The sequence below is a fragment of the Bombus huntii genome, chromosome 7 (genome assembly GCF_024542735.1).
Source record: "Bombus huntii isolate Logan2020A chromosome 7, iyBomHunt1.1, whole genome shotgun sequence".
NCBI classification, from domain to species: Eukaryota; Metazoa; Arthropoda; class Insecta; order Hymenoptera; family Apidae; genus Bombus; species Bombus huntii.
Window position 1 is genome coordinate 9,494,442 of NC_066244.1, and position 23,872 is coordinate 9,518,313.

The 23,872-nt window shown below is 37.9% G+C and overlaps 1 protein-coding gene and 1 long non-coding RNA gene across 2 annotated transcripts in view; one reads left to right on the plus strand and one right to left on the minus strand.

Annotated features, from left to right (window-relative positions):
- The window catches only part of LOC126867699 (uncharacterized), a 115,104-nt gene extending 91,920 nt beyond the window's left edge, over nucleotides 1-23,184 (minus strand). Inside the window, exon 1 of the mRNA XM_050622510.1 lies at nucleotides 19,591-23,184. Coding sequence (XP_050478467.1) covers nucleotides 19,591-20,494 — 904 coding nt within the window. The 5' untranslated portion in view covers nucleotides 20,495-23,184. The remainder of the gene's footprint in view (nucleotides 1-19,590) is intronic.
- Nucleotides 4,336-5,674, plus strand: LOC126867703 (uncharacterized). The gene is made up of 2 exons (XR_007690395.1): nucleotides 4,336-4,942; nucleotides 5,042-5,674. It is a non-coding gene; the product is annotated as an uncharacterized LOC126867703 (long non-coding RNA).
- Nucleotides 23,185-23,872: the final 688 nt, after the last annotated feature.

Genomic DNA, 23,872 nt, shown 5'->3' on the forward strand with positions numbered 1-23,872 from the left:
TTCCTTATGAATACAAATTGAGCGAATAAATAATCTATAGCTTGTATTGTACTTTGTTATAGCCGATAAACCGATACGAAATTATAAGAAATAAAATACTTTATGAAGTGGAACTTAATCTTTAATTTAAGCAGAACTCACTATCAGCTTATATGTATATTTATTACAGATTTTTTTAGAATATTAAATACCATACACGAAGCTACTAATTAGGAATCAATGAGCAAAATATAATTATTCAAATAAGCATTATCGTAATTATATGGCGAATAATTTATCAACTAGTTCCTAAAGGTACATTAATTTATTTTCAATCGTTAGTTACCCGTAAGTAATTTAAATTTTAATTTATTCTATATCAACACAGCGAGAGAAAATAATTTACAACGTTCTGAATCTACTTCTCATCGCAATAAAAAATTTATTTTTATTCATTAACTGCTCATATCTAATTTAGATCGATATCTACTATAGATTACAATTTTGCCTTATTTTAAGCTAAAATAAAATAATCCAAATTATAGCAAAAAGTAATTTACAATCTTCTCACACATATTACAATTACAACTAGATATTACCAATCGATCCAAAACACTTTTAACTTCGATAATAAAAGAATTGTTACTGCCAATTATTGGACGGCCAATGTTAATGCATTTATGCGAAATTAGATAAAAATATATAAAATATTCGAAAGAAAGTACTCGCTACAGCATTTAGGTGAAACGAATCTCCCTTTCCTATTTTACTTATTTAAAATCACCACCATATCATAACACCATAATACAGTTGCGTTACATACTCTTATACAATATCATGTACATATATTAGGCTAATCTGCTATTGAGCTTGATCATAGATACATACGTATACGATATTTACGTTATTATACTGGTCGTATTACTGATAACAGATATCAATTACAGCGTATTGCTACATTGCTATAACGCAGCTAGATTAGTCAGAAGATTCATATGTTCGTATTAGCAGAAAATTCATACGTTGGAAGAGCTGTAAGAAGGAAAAACAGAAAAGAAGAGAAATCTTTAATTAGGTTCCGTTTCTTTAACGATATTCATAAAAATATAAATTTGCATAAACATCCACGGTCTACCAATTACATTTATTCCGTAAGCATGCTGCGCGTCGTTGGAATACAGCAAGGCACGTTAAAAGGAAACGAAGAACATTCATTAAAGGCGCCAGACCGCGATCAATCTATTTTCGTGGGAATCTCGTTACGCTCGCGTCCCGATTCCACTTTAATCCAGAACGGATTGCCGCGACGCGACGGTTGGTCGCGAGTGCGAGAAATTAGAAACCGACTCAAGGCTCCGCGTTTCGATTAAGCGGAATTAATGGGAATCCGCGCGGGGCAGCGCGGTACGGCGCGGCTCGGCTCGCCGAACGAACGAACGAAACGAAACAGGCCTGGCGCCCGTTAGAAGCCACGCTCCAAAAGCGGACGATTCTATTATTGGCGCGGCCAACAGCGAAACCGGTACGCCGCTTTTCGTCCTTTTACGTATCGGCCTGAAAGCGTAGAGGACAAACGGTGGGCTCCCGCGAGTAAAATTGCGAACGTCAAGGTAACCGAGCGGACGCGAGCGGCGCCTAGCCGATCGAGATGCCGCGACGCGACGCGACGTCGCGTCTGCCGACAGGGAATTCTCAAGGAACGCCACCGAATCTCCTAGCGATGGGATCAAGTTCGGATATTTACTTGCAAAACTAAATCAAATACAATGCGCAACGTTCGCTTCGCAAGGATTCGAATCAAGCTACGTTCATAATATGTACATATGTATGTATGTATGTGCTTGTAAATTCAAATCAAATTGAATAATAATATATATAAAAATAATAATAAGTTTTACTTTGCAATTTTTGAATATTCTTCGCGAGTAGACTGCGGATTTCGAGAAATTGCGTTTACGAGAAATTTAAAGGTACGTGAAAAGGTACATGGAATGCACGTAATACACAAAAGACGTACTGGTTATAATTTTTAATAGATACAACAAATCTATGTTTGATATAATTTTTGAGAAGAATAATTGAAGGTAGATGAAAGCAGATTACGGAGAGACACGCTGGTTAAGATCTTAATTAAATTAAATAAATTAGAATACGTGTTTCTGGCCGAAATCGACAAATTTATACAGATTTTATGAGATTTCAAATATTTCAGATTTTTGATACGTTCTAAACGAATAAAGGTAAAATTATGATCGATCGATCGTTTCCATGATAATTATCGTATTTTATATGAAAGCAGGAAATGTCCTAATATTATAAGTACGTATGTACATCTATTATAATACTTGCAACATACTCGAGTCCGTCAGTAAAATTTGCAATACGATTAGGCGTAGCAAGGCTGCATCGACGATACATACCGACAACTGGGTTAACGAGCCTTTTCCTTCCAAAGGATTTGTCCCTCGATCAAGACGTAGTATTTAATGATATTCATTTATTCAGAGAGAGGTCTTCTGTCGATACATTGCTCTGTATTTAATTACATACTATACCGGTATTTTGTGCTGTTTGTACACTTAATTGCACAGTGGACGATATTATTAACATGGAAATATTTATATTTCGGGTAGTTTGTAGTTAGAGTTTATCGTTAGATAAAAGTACATTTGTTTGAAAATTAGACACTACCATAGTATATTGAAGGACATTATTATGTGAAAATACTGGAATTTTGAAGACTTTATATTACGCATAATTATAGGGTGAACGACGTCAAATATTTCCAAATGGAAATATTAGCTTTTTGAAAAAATTGTACTAAATTATATACTGGAAAACGTTGTTGGAAAATTCATATTTTAATTATACGGTGTAACCTATTGTTAAACAGAAATATTGGCTATTCGAGGAGTTTAGTTATACATTATTTAGTTGTATATCTATCAAGAAACAATGCGATAAGAATACTGATATGATAAAATGTTAAAAAAATAAAATGTCTTCTATATGTTATACGTATTTGAACGTAACATGTATCGTCCAAATATTCGGACAAGAAATATGTGGAAATTAATTCGTACGATTTCTCGTACAATGAATACAAAGAGTTTAACAATGCTACGCTTAGAATAGATTATACCTTTGAAATAAAATTACTTTTTTTTTTCTCTTTCTTTATATCAAGTGACATGCAATTATAAGTATTAAAAAACAGACACGCGAGATATCTCGTCTAAAACAACGTACGAACAACACGGGGACGTGAGATATCTGGTTTACAGTGTCGCGTACACAACATCGTGTCGCGAGATATCTCGTCCGCGAATACGAAGAGGTTAATCTGAATGTCCTTGACAAGGAAACGAATGCGAGGAAGATAATGGATTTAAAAAAAAAAAAATGATGCAAAGAATGTAGCGCAGATATTGTACATTAAGTAGAACGCATTGAAATTTGTTTACCAAACAGAAGAAGAATAAATATAATAATATACGGTACCTAAGTAAACATTTTACGCCAGACTGTGAAATAGTGTTTAGATTACCTGTATATAAGTAGTAAATTACATTGTTGTTTTCTGTTCTACCGAAATACGTATTACGAGCATAAACTTGAAATTAATAGCATAAAGCAACATGCAATTCTATCTGTGCGGTTGTAACAAAACAGCGAAACGTACTTTACGCCAAAATTCCTCAGTATATAGTAACAACTAATATTCGCGCAAAAGACGCATAATGGCTGACAACGGCGCCTACACACAAATCTTCTGTCACGATTGTCTCGATCCTGGCTTCCAAACGAACAATCACAGAGAATCAACAGCCGCGATTCTATTTATACTTTATACTTCGATCGAGTCACGCAGGTTCATAGAATATTTCTTTGAACTTAAACTAGCTTTAACGATTCTTAATTTCCTTATTATCTGAACTAACCCGTCAATTGAGATTCATTTGCCTCGCTTTACAAACTCCGTTTTCTAAACGTAAAGAATAAAATACAACTTCGGTGCTAACTTAATTACGCTAAAATCATTGGTAAAAAATTAGACAGACATCCGCACGCGTCGAAGAATCTCACCAACGTTCAAGTCCTATTTACAAACAGAATAAATCCATTCTACAACTCTTGAATGAGGAACAAAGAAACAAAAACAAAAAAAAAAAAAGGAAAGGAACAGAAGAGAAACTGAGAAGCGGTATAAAAAGCAAAACGACAAAAGAACATACACCTTTGTAAAGAACGTAATATCGTGAATTACGTAAGAACAAGGACACGATCCTCAAAATAATGCCTTTAAACATTTATTTATACTCACGAGAAAGTTCGTGGTTCTTTTTTTTTTTTTTCTCTAGCCTGTCTTGTCTCGTATCTTCGAAAACTCGTTTCTCGTTGATTCCCTAATGTCACGTAATATTGGAAAACAAAGAGGCTGCGATATGCTTCTCTCATACACGCGGCACCAGACCGAGGCGACGTATCAATTAAAATTAAATTTCTGACTCACTCGGCCCATTTGAAATTCTGCACCGTGCGCCGGCGCTCCTCCACTTTGCCAAAACACGATGACCTTGCCTGCCATTGCCTCGCCTTGCACGGTCGCGCAACGTATGAATGGTAGGCTAAACGTTAAGCCTAAGCGGCAACGGCCGCTACGTGTTCGCGCAGGTTGCGATGCAAACGATGCAGAGAACCGAGTGTTCGCGTGTTCCTCGATAGTTCCAGTAGAAACCTTGCACCCCTTTAAGACGCAGACACTTTGACTTTGGAATTTCAGATGATAAAGCATATGTTGACCCTTGATTAACAAAGTCGAAGCTAACTAGACTTGTATACACGTACAATGTACGATCGTTGACGGTTGATCTAACTTGACTTCCTGTGGAAATCCTACACGGATACGGTAGAATTATGGGAGGTAGACTCGCAACGGAGTAGACTGTAACGACGAGAGCAGGTAGGTAGAGAATGTAAAGATAGAAATTGTAAAAATTCTACGCCACAATGCAGATGTAGATAGTGTGAAGTTATGGACAATCGGCTGGATATCGCGTAGGATTATCGGCTACGATGAAAGCAATTTTAATATACAAGCGACTAATCTCCTTTGGAATGGAATTGGACGAAACAGAATGGTATGTCAAAAGGAATAAGCGACTTTGAAATTGCACACAATGAAGGAAGAGTTGTCCCTTGATTAACAAATTCGAAGCTAACTGTACACGTGGTCGATCTACTGTGGAAATTCTGCGCACAGAGCATACAATTATGGAAAGTAGATTCGTAAAGATTGCAATAGAGGAAAAGTTGCCATATGCGAAACTCCATCCCTCGATCAAGAGGGCCACCAGCTGTACAAATACAACTAGTCGAACAGCTATGACAGCTAAGTACTACAAAACATCTTTCAAGTCGAGAAATTCCTTAAGGTCAACGTTCGATCCGCTGAAAAATGGGAAGAGTAGGTTTTTCCCATGTTCAACGAACATTTCCATCTGCGGACATTTTGTAGAGCGACCAGCACCCGTCACAAAAGTTCCGTATAAATACCGCCGTCACGGAACGTAACTTACTTGCTATAATCCCTTCGAACAGAAGATTATTATTAATCTCAACTTATTAGTCACTCGTCGCTTTATATTCTTCGAGGAAAAGTTGTTGGAATAAAGAGTATATTTAAGTTATTAAATCAGTGTTATAATTATTCAACAACTCCTATTATCTTAATGGAATCTTAGGGGATCGGCTGATTCGTGGCGTCGATCATCGTATCGTAACGAGAATTTACGACTCTCGTTGGCGCGCTCTACGCGAACGGTCGAACAGGTGGAAAATGTGAAAATAACGTAAAAACTCTACACTCTAATGTAGATGTACCGTAGCTAGTGTAGGATTATGGAGAAAATAGAATTTAACAGATGTTGGATGAAAAAAAAAAAACAAAAAAATGGGGATTTAAGTATATAAGACATCTCATTTGAGGTGCGATTGAACGAAATGGAATATTAGACGAAATGGAGTAAACGACTTGGGAAATGCAAATGATAAAGAAAAAGTTGAGTCTCGATTAGCAGTGCACAGTTAAAGTTGACTATATATCGCTAAGCTTAGCTTAGTTTTATTAGCTAACTATATCTTGTAGAATCTACACTATAACAAAATGAAAAGAAGTAAGTGAATGATCTTAGAACGATGAAGAAAATACTGATAACCGGCTGATAGTACAAAGGAAAATTTAACTATGAGTAATAGATACATACTTGAATAATTGAAAGAACAACGTTTATCTGCTTACTAGAAATTTACGACGTTATATGATGGTATAATATAGAGAATAATAAAATAACAGACGTTTAAATGTACTTAAATGTGACTAATCTCTCGAAAAGGAATCCGACGTGAAAAGAAAGAAGCAGTAAATCGCAAAAACTGAAGTGGAATTACTTGTTAACAAACGAGATTGTATGTTTCGTTGGATTAAAAAAGATGAAATTATTAAATTGGTTAATCAGCAGTTTCGTGCATGATGAATACTTAAGAGTTACAATGTAATGTGATATATGACTACTACTTAACTAGTAGAATGGGATTAAAATGACCTATGCTTGGATAGTGCAAGGTTGAAACGACCTAGAATAAGAATTCTGCTTACAATGTTGCATTTGATACAACGATTTAGTCGAAACTTTATAATCTCTGCTTAAAGCTTCTCGAACACCAGCTATAAAAATTGTAAGAAAATGAAATTTATTTCTTCCCACTAATTATATATCTCTCGCTACTTATTAACATAAGATATTAGTCTTACTTCCTTTTATCGGTTACATAATATATCGTAAGTATGTAATGTTATTCAATATCGAAGATATGATTTCATAAAACTGAAAATATTTAGAAAATTTAAAAGATAATGTATGGTTTAATATTAGGAGAACCAGTTTGGTTATTTTGCCGAATCAGCAAATCAACAACAACGAAATTATTATTTCCACTAATAAGTAAAATTATTCATAAGCACTCAACGTTTAAAGGAAGATAAGTATTTCTCTCTTTTTTTTTTTTATCTATAATAACAGCGAACATTATTCTTCAGCGACTGTTTTTAAAACATTTTAAATAATGAAAGCATGTTTAAAGAGAAGATAATAAAAAAGGAACTCTTGTATTTGCAATGTTAAGTATATGTTTAAGTGAAATTGTTGTGACTCAGTTCATGTAAAATTATTATCATGTATAATTATTATTAATTTATCTAAGATTATTACACTATTTTTCTTCCTTCGAATAAAATCTCTGCATTAGTTTCCGTGTCTGTATGAAGAATTAGTACAGTGCCCATAGTGTTAAAATTATAGTCACATTCTCTGCTACTAATAGAAAACCACATGATATAATCAATGAAAATTACATTCAAACTTTGATTTACGAAACCCCAGTTTTCGATTTCGACGCGTTAAATCACAATTCGTATCTTAAATTTAGAAAGCAAAATTTTAACGATAACGAATTTCGATAAGTACTTAATATTATCCATACGATGATACATTTTTGTATTTTTATATTTCCTATAAATGCATAAAAATTCGTAGTCTACTTATCAGAATCTATCAAAGAAATTATATTTTCAGAATCACGAATCCTACGAAGAAGCTCGTGTCGTAAACTCAAAAATAAAATAAAGTATGATATTTTGGTCTCCACGACGAAACGTATTGAAAGTCGTATTTTGTGGTCGTTTGAAAATACCAGAAAACAAAGAAATATGCAAATCGCGTCCGAACAAAACGTTCATAAGAAATGAAAACGCAAGAAAACGAAAGATAGGAAATCGTTCTAAATAAATATCGAGACAATAAAAAGTGATACAAGTGCGACAATTTGCGTAATGATGCCGTCTAGCCGATGATAATCGATTTATCCAAGTGAATTATTAACAACGCGCAATATTCGAACGTTGTCGAACGTAAAACCAGATAAAGACAACAACAGTGTGTCTGTGCCGTTGCGCGTTGCGAAAACAAGGCGCCACCGTGAATGCGATTCACCTTCGATAAATGTCGACGAACGCTATAGCCGTGTTTCGACAGCTATAAAATGCTCGATGATAATGTTTACGTATTCAAGAAAATCGTATTCAAGTCCGCCGAACACATTCACGAAATACGGCGAGAATCGCAAAAACTTGCAGACACTGAACACCGATCCTCGTGGCATTAATAAATAATTTAATTTACTTGGCAAACCTGTTTCGCCTCGCCGCGCGTATTTAAAACACGCTTCCATATTATTTTCAAAATCGATCCTTGATATTAAGTAAATCAAACATCGAGCTGTTAGTATTGCAGCTATATCGTTGATATATATGTATAACGAGTATGTAAGAAATATAAAATTAAATAGCTATGTGATCGTAATATGAGAAAAAGTTTATTTTACTAACACTTATGTATGTAAAACATTCTTATCAATTTTTCAAAATTGATTCTTGAAATGAAGTAAATTCACGTGCAACATTGAAGTTGTATTATTACATACATGGAAAATATAAAATTATATAAATAGCTACATGCTCGTACGTTTGTAGTATTGTGTTCTACTTTCGATTAAGTAGAAGTCGAAAATCTTGTTTGTTCGAAGATTAAAGGTAAATTATTATAAATATATGTATTACGTATACATAAGAATTTCAATAATCATTTAATAGGGATTGATGACTAGAAAATGTTATCAATATTATTTTAATTGCATCAGTCGATATTTTATAATCGACGTTATTCCATTTTTTAAATTTTTTACTGTTTGCCATCATTTTTACGCATTCGATAATCCACGAAATCACTATTCCCCATTTTTCGCAATATTTAACATTCAAAATGTGTTAGAAATAAATTGTCAATGAGCACCTACCACTGTACTAAATATTTTATGAGTAAATAAAAAATAGTCGGAAGTTAAAGCGAAGAAAAAATCAAATCTCCATATTAAAAATACATATTCCTATCTAATCCTGCTACATTCCTTCCACGCAATTGTGTTTTTCTAATACTAAGAAATACGTGAATAGAATACGAAAAAATTCCTATTGGTATGCATGATTTCACGCTTCAACTTTGAGTTAAACTACTTCCTAAAGCATTGCAAATCCATTTTGCTATAAAAATGGCGAAGGCATTGAAATATAAAAATTCAACGATCGCAACAGTATCGACCTTCTCTCGGCCTCTCGAAGCTGTATTCTTACCAAAAAGTAATAAAAAAAAAGAAGGAAAAGAAAACGATCTAACAACCTACTTATACGCAGCAACAAATTCATATACATGTATAATGTTGCAGCCCTAAGCAACGCCTAACCCCAATCCCAAATTCCACTTTCTCCATCCAAGAAGAAAAAAGAATGCCAAGAAACCTGTTACCTCTCCTGAAAACCCAGCCACCATATCTCCACCGAATCTCCCTGTGAAGCTCTTCCTGAAAAAAAACTACCTGTAGCCTCGGTTCGTTTTTCGCTCCAACCATCTTCCTTCGATTTTTAGAAACGTTCTTTCATGACCGTATACATAGCGTTGGAAGAAAATTCGGAGAGAATCGAACGGCAATGCGTGTACGCGACAGTAGCCGGCGAGCAAAGCCGAGACAGAAACCGGTGCGGTGCAGCGAGTTGCGCTCGCAGTGCTCGGGTTCGGTTCGGTTCGGTCAGCTCGTTGGCTAATGCCGACTGGCCTCGACAATTAGCTGGCGCCAGCAATGACACGCAGCGGCGCCGGGCTGCTCCCCCCTCTTCCCGTCTGCACGCCGCTTCCCCTCCCTATGGCATCTTCTCCCGCCAGCAACGCACGGCTGCTCCCTCCGCTTCCCGCGCCAATGCTTCCCCTTCCATTCCGCGCGCTCCCCACTTCTCGCCCCGCTACCCCTTCGAAACCGCACATGTTCCACGGCGCCCCGTCCTCAGACCACTTTTCCTCCCCGTTCTTCGCGTATCGTTCGACTCGATCTTTCCTCTCTCCTCCTCTCCCATCCCCCTTTCTCTATCTTTCTCTGCTCTTTCTTCTATTTCTCCTCGAGCCTGCCTTCTTCTCCTTGCTTGCTCTCTTTCCTTCTTTCTTGGCAGGCCGCGACTCGCCCAATATATGCTTTATTTTTAGATTCATTTCCTTCTGACTATAACTTTGATTGTGCGGCTATTGGTAAATGCCGGTCGGTAGTAGTACGCTGTTTTTGAAGTGGATTTGATTTTATATAGAGACGCTATGGACAGAGGTGTATACGTTGGTAAGACGTATCGTAGGCATTTCTTCGAGTTTCTTTAATTGTTCTTTTTCTTCCTCACATATAGTTTGTTTTCTACGCACGGTGCTTTGTCGTTGATTTATTAACCAGTTCTTTCTTGATGCGTCTGTCCGGTTGTTACACAGACGCGTCCCCTCGCGTTGTTTCTCATTCTGCTTCAACAAATGCGTCGCAAGCTTTCTCTGTACGTGTATACTATCCGTAGAGGCATATACGCTATACATCCTCATACGAAAGTGTACTTGACATCTTTAATCGTGTTTCACTTTGGAATATAACTTGTCGATATTAATATGGTCAGATCGTATGAATGTTATTAATCGAATTATACAAATCTTTAAAAACGTTGCATTTTTACACGATATTTGATAGCGTAACATTGGTGTTCTCTCATATATGTTATTTATTGATCAAAATTGAACATACCATAATGAAAATGGTGTATATAGATAAAAGAGAATATAATTATTATTTCACCTGGATAAAGTATTGAATATATGTTTATTAAACACGCGCGATGTGCCAAGTCATTCTATAAAACAGTCTTATGAATTCTTCTAATGCTCTTAGGGACTAGAAAACGGTTCCCCCTTCTCATTATCTGCTTTTGTCATAACGTTTATAATGAGTCGTTTATAAACTTATATACATACGACATTCGCTTCTTGCTCCTGATCAAAGAATATCCTGTCTCCATTCTATCGAAAAAGACCTAAGACAAACCCTGGTACTCCGATGTAGTATAACATACGATACAAACAAAATACATGTGCGAGGAATTCAGTAAAATTCATAAATACTTTAATAACATTTTTCACCGATTTATTGCAAGTGTCCTGATACTTTTGAACGGGGGTGTACGTACGCGAGAAGCGCGCTGGCGCGAGCGACCCGCCGCTATTATTAGACGTGGAAACCTCAGCGTGGAATCCGAAGGATTTCGTTATTTTCCTATATGGAGATTTTCGTTTCGGCGAATCTTCGTGGTGGTTCGTCGGCGTGCGGTACGCCCCGCGTCCGCCGTCTCGTCCAATTCCGACGGTTATTAATAGGAAAGTGAACCGGCGCGCTCTACGCCACGGTGTTTACCTCGCGCGCCGATTTTCCGCCGCTGCTGATTATCGATAGATCGCGTACGGCGCGGCGAACTGTGACGAATCTCGGCGCGTCGTCGTCGCGAGATAGCGAGCTCCGCCAATTTCTCATTCCCTGTACCCAATATTGCTTAAGCGGTATTTGCATTAGGCAATTTTTCATCGAGTCGATCAACCTTAAGTCGTTCGACGTCAACACCGTGTAAACTATCATTTTTAATCTAGCGGAAACTATTTTGGGTCCTCTTGCACAACGGTTTACGAAGTAGAAATATCAGTAAATTGACGAGATCTAAGTTCGCGAGTTACTTTCTTTTTCCTTTCCATTACTTATACGCGAGTCGACTAATAATGGCTCGTTAAAGATGTAAACGAATATGGAATTCTTAAATTGATACCTTAAATTCTTCTTTCAAACGGACTTTGTATTTGAATGTTACATAATTTTAGAAGATCGTATCAAATTGAATAATCAGATGTTATCTGAAGAAATTTATATAATTCGTAAAATTTATTTCGAAAATTTCCTAGTAATTTTATCCAGTTTTTCCAAAGGTGATGCTAGTCGAATACAACGAGTGAGATACCATCGTCAAGTGATACAAACGTCAGTTTTTAATACATCGACCACGCTTACAACTTTTTTATACATATTTCTTAATCTTCCAAAATTATACATAAACAATTAAAAAAAAGGTAATTTTCATACTGGAATATTTCTATTCATTTTCAAATAATTAGCTTTTTCAATTTGTCTATCAAATTAATTAGAATTACTGAAACTACGCGCAAAATCTCTCTACATAACACGTTGATCGCGCTAAATAACAAACACAAGGCCGTAGAGTATAAACCTTAATTAAGCATTAACCTGAATTAAATATCGAACGATTTGAGATCGTTCAATCGAATCAGTCGGCTAAATGTTGCCTGATATAAACACAGCTCAACGTGCTAAGAAATATTGGTTTATGAGTTTTCTCGTAAGCATTCCACTGGCAGAAGGCGGTCCCATAAAAACGATTAGAGTAATGCTCTTATGATCATTTGTCCAATATCGTGGACACGATTTATCGCCGCAGCGGCTGCGTCCATATCTTTTCTATTGCTTCACGCCTAAATGTCACGACAATCTTTATAAGAGCACCTTTTTTTCCCTTCATCCTTGCTACGTGTACGTAATCAGCCTACGTCGATATTATTCAGATAACTGACAAATATATTTATTTAATAAAGTCGGCTTCTCGAGATCGTATTTAAAGGTGTTACGAACTTCGTATCATTTAGAGATTTGATTTTTTCAATGCTGTGTACCTATACGCTTGGTGATATTTCGCGCGTCGAGTACGCGGTATTTAGAGCGCATTAAATATACTAGGCGCCGTATTATAAATAAAATTAGAAGTTATACGATTTTAATATAAATAGATTTTATCTTCAATTAGTTTCACGAGGAAATATATAGACCGATATTCCATGCTAAGTATACTAAGCGACACCTTAAAAATGCGGCAATAAATTTTTCATGGAAATACGCGTATTTCACGGTGAACGTTCGTCCTATGAATTCTAAACCGATATCTCAGAAATATGGTAAATATGACTAATAACAGGAAAATAACAACTTAGTATATTTCTACTTCCATTAGCTCGCTTTTATTTCTATTTCCTACTTTCCATCCTGATTTCTATCGTAAAAATGAACAAGGATAAACCTGACTTTGCCAACGTTTCTGTGATAGTACATCTCCGATTGAAATTATTTCTGTAATTGTACAATTCTACTACGACACCTCAATTCGTATATTTCCATCTCATTCTCATTTTAGGAAACACGAAAGACTCGATACTCTATATCGAATATAAAGCTAAACTACGATCGAATAATGAAAAATGAAATATAGAATGTTTATCTACATCTAATTACTCCTGTCAGTTAGTTTCTTTATCGTTTCAGGTTCTAAATCAGAATCAATCGATCATCTAGGTCTAACTAGTTTCCAGAAAAGTTGAGGCAGCGTCGAGTCAAATGATCGTTAGAGTTACGTAAAGCCGCGTTTTGCTGGCGCCTTCTCTATTTACTCTCTCTCTTTCCTCCTAATACTGTCTTTGTGTCGATAGGACGCGACAGCTTTTTGTGGTTGAATTTGTGTCGCCAACGAGCAGACAGACGGTGCCGTAAGACGATCAAATTTACAAACTTTACGGTTACACGAGGAGCCCGTTAATGACAAGTGTCTGTGTAAACTAGACAATTATGTATGTTACTTTTATGCACTTGATGACTTGGAGCCTATTTCGCAAGAGTGCGAGATAATAGATAAGTGTACGAAGGAAGTACGATAAACTTCTAAATACTAGTTGTAATGCTTCTATTTAATATAGGTAATATTTGCTCGATATTAAAATAATATTTCACTTGAGAAAATTAAAACTTAATATTCGACGTTACGATCCGAAGAATAAAAAAAGAAGCAATTCTGTAAAAATTTAACACGTTACTTATTATAGTATAATTATGATAATCCGGCAATCGGATCCAATGTTCAGACGATGAAAATAGATTAAGAAAATTCACTTACATATTTATTTGCTATTTTATACGTCTCGTTATATTTCTATATTTTTATATATTATACCTTTTTATTTGATATAATATATATGTATGTACTTTTATTAACAAATTTGTATTATTATTATTATATCACGTACAATATCCATATTTATATTTATTTTTGAGGCGATATGTATATATACAATTTTGAAATTTCTTCCTCGAAATCGCATTAGAAAATTAAGATTTTAATAGGTATAATAAACAGTACCGTATAAATGTGCAAATCTTCGTTTCCTAGTTATTTTTATTTGGGCAAGAGAAACGAAAAAGGTAAAAATTTCTAACGTTAAAATTCCAACGTTAGCAGACAGCGAGTGGTTATTTTCCCAAAGGAGGTAGCTATAAATCTTGAAAAGAAAGTAGACGAAACTGAATTGATGGATGTAGACAACCTTCGATCGTCAAGATAATCGTACCTGCTATTGGTTTACCGTGAAACACCGTTCAGACCTGTAAAAGATGTCGCCCAACTAATGGGACAACGGGCATTGCCTACCTGCGCTGCACGACCGTTTCGTTTTAAAAAGAAAGTTTGATTGGTACTTTCCAGTGCTAATATGACAACTCAATCGTTCGAGTGCATCTCTTTTCGAGCACATTAAATGCTTAAAATAAACATTTGATGTATCGAATACGGCATCGTGATACAGCAATTAAACGTTTTAATTTTTAAAAGGAAATTCAAATTTTCTGGTCGTCGAATATTACTTTAATATCATCTACGTTTATGTCTAAGATGATCAGAAGATGCAAATAATTAATAGAAGACGATTTAACGATAAAAATAAAAGAAGTAGGGGAAAACATTTCAATAAAGATAAAAGAAATAATGCGGAAGATATAGAAATAAATATAAGGATTTTAAAGTAGTAATAACTCACGAAGTACTCTGTACAACAAATTGTAACTTTTACAGTAATATATAATTTCCTAACGTTATAATTTTCTACAATCGATCTAATGAATTCATTAATGTTTCATATTTTTTAATAACAATAGAACCGTTGATGCTATTATATTTGGTGTATGATCACCTATTTCGATATAACAACTTGCTATTATAATCCTCAGCTATATAATTACCAGTCCCTAAGGAATAGGTAGCATCAACGTTCTAGATCTATTGCGCTCTTACTAGTGGTTGTTACAATTTAATTGAATTATACTTATGATCAATTATCGTACCCCAAAGGACTCCAGATATCTTCGACATTCTAAGTAACTTAAATACCCGTTACAATATTAATCTTTTTGCTCTGGCACCACTATACTATATATAACAGCCAAGCTGTAAATCTACACTTTACTACGAAGCATAACATGCTAATCATTCATGTTTTATTCAAGCTATTTTAAATTAACATACAGGGTGTTCCATTTAGAGTTCCCTCGAAAATACGAGACGTTAATTATATTAAATATTGAAATATTAACGATATACAAAAATGTCTCGAGCAAATTTTCACTAATTTCAGATTCTGTACAATTTGATGGCGATAATACAACGAAAGAAATTCGCACGTTAACTGCACATGCGATTCTGTCGAACAGTACACGAGAGAAGATTTCATCCGTTAATTTAAACAGTAAGCATTCGAGTTGTACTCTTTCTAATACGTAACTGGAACAAGTTTCCATTTCATACTGTTCGAAGAACCCATACGACTCTCTTCGACGATCTTAGACGAACGACGATTACTTAAGGCAAGGAGAACACCTGTGTTCGTATATGTATGTGCTATATATGACATTAGGTCAACTCTAGTCATCTATGGCAGCGAAAGGGTTAAGACCACGTCCATCTCACGTTCTGTATTCGATTCGTTGAAAATTATCCAGCAACGCGTATCCAACTGGCTCGAAACGACATAAATACTTGGAACGATTTTTCACGTTGGATCTGCGCTGTCTTGACGACAGAAGCACAAAGCGGTGGTTCATTGGCGATTCCCATGGCGATGCAAAACGTCCGCTTTCATCAAAATTTATTGCTGCTCGCGACTGCTACCGGCGCGCGGGGACAATCAACAACATTTACACGTATCGATACCATTCATTATTCCGCTCTTGTTCCTTTTGTTGTTCTCGTACAGGATTCACTGGCAAAAAAAAAGCCACAGCAGCATTCAAACGCGATTCAACAGTGTGATTTTTTATTCAGTTCACGGACGCTTGTACTCCCATTTACCTAGGAACTCGACCAGCTGGACATCGACTAATCCTCCTCGCTACCGGTAATAAATTACAGTTTCACGTTGACCTGTGGCTAACAGGGCTCGTTAGCGCGCCACGCACAGCTGACGATTAGCATTTGGTTCGCGGCATGCTGTCGTTACAGCGTAGGCCTTTCACGTGGTTAAATTATTCGCACGTCTCCGAAACGACGCCGGAGGTTTCACACGTCCCACGGACAACACGGAGGATTTAAAGGTGGCCTTCCCTATGAGGTTTGTAAGTACAACTAACACGATTGCGACAACTGAAGCATCAAGTATTTATCGATACATATACATGCTGCTCACGCTATTGGTTCACATGTCTTTTTTTTTTTTTTTTTTTTTGTAGACGATCGGTTTGCGAGCAAAATTATATGTTGTCGCAAAGGAAAACTCTTATCGGTGGTCATCGCCCCACTACTTGCCGCTTACAGGTGGAATCCCAGGAAACATGGGAAAACCCACGTCTTCCCAATTCGTACCCGATGAGGCAATAACCACGAGGAACCTTTTGACTCAAAGATGTTTCCTGCCAATTAACGGCCTTCGAGATAAATCAAACAGCCTCGTTTATGACAATTCCTTAGGATTATTGCGGTCCGCTTAATTCTATGTGCACAGCTGGAGGTCGCCTCAAACGTAAAAAGTCCCAGGACATAACATTGTCAATTTTCATATTACTTATTTATCGGTTGTGATATCGTTATATTACGTTATAGTACCATCAAATAGACTATTTACGGGAATTGTTATGTCCTAACTTTTAGATCACGATGAGAAATTTTTCTATTCTCTGATACTTCTTCCCTCGTATCGGCAAATAAAGTTCCAGTTACAGAGGGTTAAGCTTTATATTGATCATAATGCTGAAGCATATTCCTATATGGGAAACGATTTGTGCTTTTATGGTCTTTTTATTTCCTCGTATGAAAGAAGTATTTCTTGCGTCGATCTTATTTCAATATTACAGCGAAGAATGTTGTTCTCCGTTTGATGAAAGTTTTACTTTCGTCGATTATTATGGCTCATACATACTCCATACAGTATCAAACATTTGATATCAATCAAACTGTCTGTCACGATCCTGTACAGGTATTGGATGGAATGTGCTATGCTACTCTGTTCGACAAACAATTTTATCCAACATTATCGGTGACAATTTACGATATAATTGTGGATTGGCTGCCGGAGACAATAACGCGCTATTGTTTGCCGTGGCTCTGCTAATTTATTGGAATTCTATATTTACGACGTCTTCACGGGATAATACGTAGACGCGGATGACTTCATAAATCTGTTATTCCTGAAATTTATGTTGGTGACAGCTGATTTTCTCGAGACATCTTAACGACGTTTAAAGTCAGACTTGCATTATGTTGTGGGTAGCAATGTTTAAACGAGCGTCCGTGTATTTGTCAATGGTGACAAATAGCGTTGTTCTATGCTTTCAATAGAGTGTAAATGTTCGGTGTCGATTCGTTGAAATTAATTGGATTTTAATTTTGAAAAGAAAAGACACGTCGTTCAAACAAATTGAATAATTTGCACAACGATCGAGGGATAAAACACAACGATTTTCTAAATTCCCAGCTTCTATTAAAATTTGATATGGTATCAAAACTGTGTTCAATTTTAATAACTTATCTAAATATCTTTTGTACATCGAACATCAAATTAATAACGTTAATCCGTTACTTTTAATATAAAATTACAGATGTGTTTGAAAAATACGTTAATAATACGTTAAAATACGTTAAATAATCCAATGTTCGTAAAAAGCCGTGGAAAATTAAAATCAAGTATCGAGCTAATGATATTAATTCGTCGTTTCTAATTCCTAATAACAGTCGCACGTACAAATTTACAAAAATTTGCCGGATAATTCGTAAACGAGTTTACTCTAATTGCCATTTAATTCGAACGTATCTCAATTACGTTTCTGCATTGTCAAATTTTACGATTTCTCTAATAAACGCGAATTCCATCGTGCGCTCAACCGTTGAATATATCGCGCAATCAATGTCACCTATTGATAGCCAAATGAAATAGCTAAATGGGAAAGTGGAGCTCGACGTTTCATTTTACGCTAATTTAATGTCTCTAATAAAATATCAAAACTATGCGATGCTATAAAGTATGGAACATTTAGTTACACGTACGCGCATCTTATGATTCGATTTCATTTTCTCCTCTTGCGCCAAGTTCGGTATTTATATCATTAACTGATACATTGTTCAGAAAACGATACAGTACAATTGGAAGCGTACGAAACGTTGAATTCGATTTTAAACGAAATTAATTATTGTAAGGGTAATGACGCGAGTACGACGATAGTTTGCAATCTGCGTACACGAACCAAAACAAACAAAATCTATTAGTCAGTGCATTATTACATCTCTATAATTAAATTATCGGCTTCCAAAGCATAACAATTACCCCAAACTTATCAGAATTATAAGGTCATCTCTATTTTTATTTACCAGCGCTTGCAAAAATTTATTACCATAACCGAATGAGCATAGTACATAACATCGCTAATTTTGTGTTATAATTACACCGATTATATCTTCATTTCGATATAATTGTTTGGCGATTTGTGTAATATGAAAATAGAATTTTAAAAAATTTTCTGAACACTCAAATTTAGGGTAAATATATCTACATAGCTTATTACGTATCTCCATCTCAAAATCGAATTATAATCTCATTTTAGGTATGTATAGATAAGTAGAAGATATAAAAAAGTCCTACATTTTAAAAAGTATCAGAAACTTATTGGGTACAGGAAGATTTGATTAAAAGTACGTATACTAATAAAATATAGATAATCTCATAATCTTTTAACCTTTATGTATACGTACAAGCAACAAGTAAAGCTACTTTTTTATTCCGGAGAAATGATTTATCTGTTTTACGTATTCCAACTTATCCTCCGATAATCTTGGATAGAACCGTAATCAAATATTTTCAAATCTTATTCATTTAGTCGTATTAATCACATTCAAAAAATTATTTTCTTCTGGTACAATTATAATATTTTACACAAAACAACAACAACATTTCAAATCTTCCCATAAATATATCAGAATGTGTTGCTACAATATTTTAATCATGTTCTACTATGTAAAAACAAAAGACAAAAAGTAAAGCTCAATATTCAATTCCTCGCTACGTATATGTAAATGCAGTGTATTATAAAATCGCTAATAATCTATACAAAGCGAACGTCATTCAACAAATTCATTGCATTTAAATAACCACCTATATGTTCGTACATCTAGAAACGAATTATCATGGTCGTTTAAAATGGTTGATCCGTTGCAATCAGAGAGATGGTAAAAAGAAGAGCGACGCGAGGATAAAAAGAGGGAAAAGAAGAGAGATTGCTTACCGGGTTTGCAGAGCCGGCTCCAGTGGTAAGGGTTGCAGCATATGTATACAGGGTCTTTAGCGGAATGACAGACAGGAAGTCTCTTGAGCTCCGACGAGTGGGCGAGATCCGGCCACCGCCAGATCTGGCAGCAGAGCAGGTGAGGATCGATCGGCGCGTTGTCGTGCGAGCCGCGTGCAGGTACTCTGCATCGATCCGGCCTTATCGGTGACGCGCACGAATCCTCCGATCCAGAGTTTTGATCGTCGTCGTTCTCCAACGACGAGGAACGATGATGTCTAGTACGATGATGTCGATGATGATAATGATGATGATGCGTAGGATGATGATAATAGTGGTGATGATGGTGGTAACGATGATGACGATAACATTGTTGCTGTTGTTGCTGTTGCTCGGAATCGTTTACGTCCTCGGAGTGCTGACGGGGCACGAGGACGCACGAGCCGAGGTCGGCGCCACAGCTTTCCACGGTGGTGAGTAACATCTCTAGTTGGTTTTCCTTGAGCGATTTGAGGAGCGCCTTGCACCTCAACAAACGAACGGGATCCTCGTCATCGTCCTGGCTCAAATCACCACCGCAGCAACCTGGATGTAGTTTACTCGACGAGATACGGCTACCTCCTCCTACGCCACCTCCCCCTCCACCGCCAGCGCCACCACCCCCTCCTCCCCCGCCGCCGTCGACTGCACCTCCTGACGACGCTCCACGCGCTCCTCTGGTTGTTTGGCCCGTCGTTGCCGTCACGTTGCTCGTCGTGTCGTTGTCGGTGCCGCTCGTGTTGTTTGCGCGATGAATACGTGACGAATCCTCTTGAGCTTCACACTCGGTTTCATGCTCTCCACGGACCTTGGCCTTTAGGAGACGTCTAGTGAGCGCCGTCCGTTTGCTCCAGAACATGAACATGAAACAGGATTTGCGGTACGCGCATTTGGGGGCCAGTACTTTTCAACGTAGCCGCGCGGAAAATGAGAAATATTTGGAATCGGTGCCCGACGCGACACCGTCACACCACCGCGCACTGGACACGCCACTTTCCTCCTCCCCTCCTCCACCACCACTACTACCACCACCACCTCCTCCACCACCTCCTCCGACGCCCCTTCCTCTCGCTCCTCTTCCTCCACTATTTCCTCTACCCGCGCCGCCTCGTTTCTTTCCCTTTCGCGTTTGCCGAGCTTCCCCGCGTTGCCGCTCCTCTTTCGCCAACGTGACGACGACTACGACGAAAAAACGGAACACGAGAAGTATATACACCGGCGGTTATACACTCTGTCAAGAAAAAAACAAACACCGCCGCCTTCTTCTGTCGACGCACATACGATTACAGATGAACGAGGACGGTCCCCAGCGAGAAACTTCCGACGGGGCCAGCACACGCGCGTATATTTATTTACGCTCTCCGCGGATTTGATGCACTTTGGATCACGGTCCCGAAATAGTGTGACAGTCCCCTGTGACACGAACAGCAACGTTCTCTTCGCGGTAAATCTGCTTTCGAACGGCTTAACGTGCGTCACTTTTCTCTACCGTTCTCGTGAATGCTCTGTATTGTTTGTCCTTTCCTTGGTTTTCTCGAAGAGAAAAAATTAATATTATCAATCGAGAATAGCGCGTGGCAAGCAACAAGGTAGGTCGAAGTAGAATAACGAAGGATAGCAGCTTCAGTCTCTTCCTCTTCGTGTCGATAACTTTTTCGAACCAGTAAACGAGGTTAGGTCGAATACCGTTTACCGACCTTGAACTCTCATTTACCTATGTGCCACGGTATGTATACACAAACTGGCCGGCTGATTGGTGACGCGAACAGCGTGCGCGCGCGCGATCCGTTTACATGTACGCGAGCACACGCCAATTCGTTGCGACGATCTCGATCAGCTGAAGCGCCACTTCATTCTCGCGATACTCTCCTTCGAACGATTCTGTTATACACGCCCCGTTGTTATTGTTTCGTTACTCGAATGTTACCACGTTATTTACGTCGTTCGCTAGTAAATGACACTTTAGCGAGGACACTAGAGAAAATCTGCGTGTCGTGTTTTAGTGGTCAAATCGTATTATCGCCCTCGATAGACGAAAGATACTCGATAATTTGTTCAACAACGAAAGAACATGGCGTACGGTATATAAGCGAAAAAAGGCACGAGAGATTCCTGTGCTGTCTCGACAGTTCGCGAACGTTGTCAGCTTTCGTTGTCCTAAGAGACGTACACGGTGCAACGGTCGCCAGCGGGGTTACGGACGCGCACTATTAGTATCATGATACACTTCTTATCCGTTGGCCGTAGCAGAGCACGAATCGGTCGCGCGCGCACACACGACACCGGTTCTTGACTTTCCACGATGTGTATATCGACAGCGATGTGGTGTCTTAACCTCGCGACCCGGCACTCAACCACAAACACACACACGCGCACGTATATAATACGTATATCGGCGCGATTCGCCTTACGAAAAATTGTTTTCTATCGCTGCGAATCTCTCTCTCTCTCTCTCTCTCTCTCTGCCTCTCTCTGACTTTTTTCTCTGGTCGTTTACGTTTCTCTTACGAGACGAGTCTGGTAACGTTAGGCCAGGACGGTTGATCAATGTCCCTCGAATCTCGGGCGGTTAAGCCCTGTAGAATACGATAGTGTCGTTTTCTTTCTTGATATTCCTTTGCTCGTGCCGTCGCCAATGCCGGCGCACCGGCACCACATAACAACAACGACGACGACGACGACACTTTAACCTCAAATCCGAGATTGTCGCGTCGATCACTCCCCGTCATCCGTATACGCGTATCACCGAGTGACATTTTCCGCTTGCATCGTCCGTCTTTCTCTCCCGTCTACTTCTTCACTGTTGCTCACACTGTTCACCGTAACACTTGTCGCTCGTCACCCATCGCCGTCGCCGGCCTGCGGGCTTATTCGCGCGAGGCGACCGCGAGGACGCGCACTGTCACATTCTTGAAATCGCTGCCCGGAAAGCCAGCGAGAACGAGTGAGACACCAACGGGGAGGGATAACGCGTGAGCAAGACAGACAGACAGAGGAGAGAGCAAAATACACATGAAGAAAAAGAGAGTAGGGAGGGCTAGCGCACGTAGATCGGATATATAACTCGCGGAGGGCGAGAGAGGTCGAACGAGAGTAGCGCTTCGGTTGCACGTTTAAAACTTTCGGTACGGTAAAAAAAAGTTAATTGATGCAGCAAAGGGAAGAAATCAAATTCAGAGTCTCACCGCGACGTTACACTTCGACTTCAAACTGTTTCAAATTCTTCTACTGGCGGACGTTTTTGTCTTCGCGCACAGATACTGACGTCGTCACGGGGCAAACTGTTGCGAAGAACAACCACGATTGCGGCCGTAACACGACTCGACTCGGCTCCGCTCGACGACGCGACTGAGTGGTACGCACGAGGTCTCCGTCATGAGCGCACACACCGACTTCCACCGCCTCTTCCTCCACCTCCTCGTCGCTGCCGTCGCTCGTCTCGTCCCGTCCGTCTCGTCTCGGCGCGCCGATACACCGACTGCAGCATACTAAACACACAAGGGAGATTGTTAAACATGGCCGTCGCCGCCGCGCCATTATCTTTCGCGTTCGCCGTCAGAGGCGCCACTCACACGCGCTCATATACTACAGACGCACTATGATCGCTCTTTTCAAAATTTTACTATCTCCATTTTCTCTATTTTTACATTTCTACTATGGATATGTTAGTCGTAGAGCAAGAATAGAATATCCAAATTGTATAAGATCCATTTGAAAAGGTATCCGTGAAATGAAATAAAAAATTCTTCCAAGATACTTCCTTCCAACTAATCAAGAAGTTATAGAAACGTCCACATTAAAAGTAAAAGGCTTGAGCAAATATCTAATATACATATTCATTAAAAACAATTTCGTTAAAGAAATGTTTGATTAACGAATTAATGTACAAAATGAACGATTCTCGAAGCATCATTGTATCGAAAAAATTTTATACGACTACCATCTCCTATTATAAACTAACCAACAACTTCGCGTTTTCATAGAATAACAAATTACGATAATGATCATTACATCACGGATTATTAGACTATTTATGCAAATTCAAATTTTTATATGTGTAACTTAAGTAAAGACTTGGATACAAATTAATTTCATCTTCTGAATAATATAACAGAACTACGAATATTTTGCAAATATTTTACAACGTAAAATATGTATATATATAAAATATTAAGGCATAAGATTAAAAAATAGAATCTTGGTAGAAAATCGTTTTACTACCAAGTATTATAGAAATCACTAT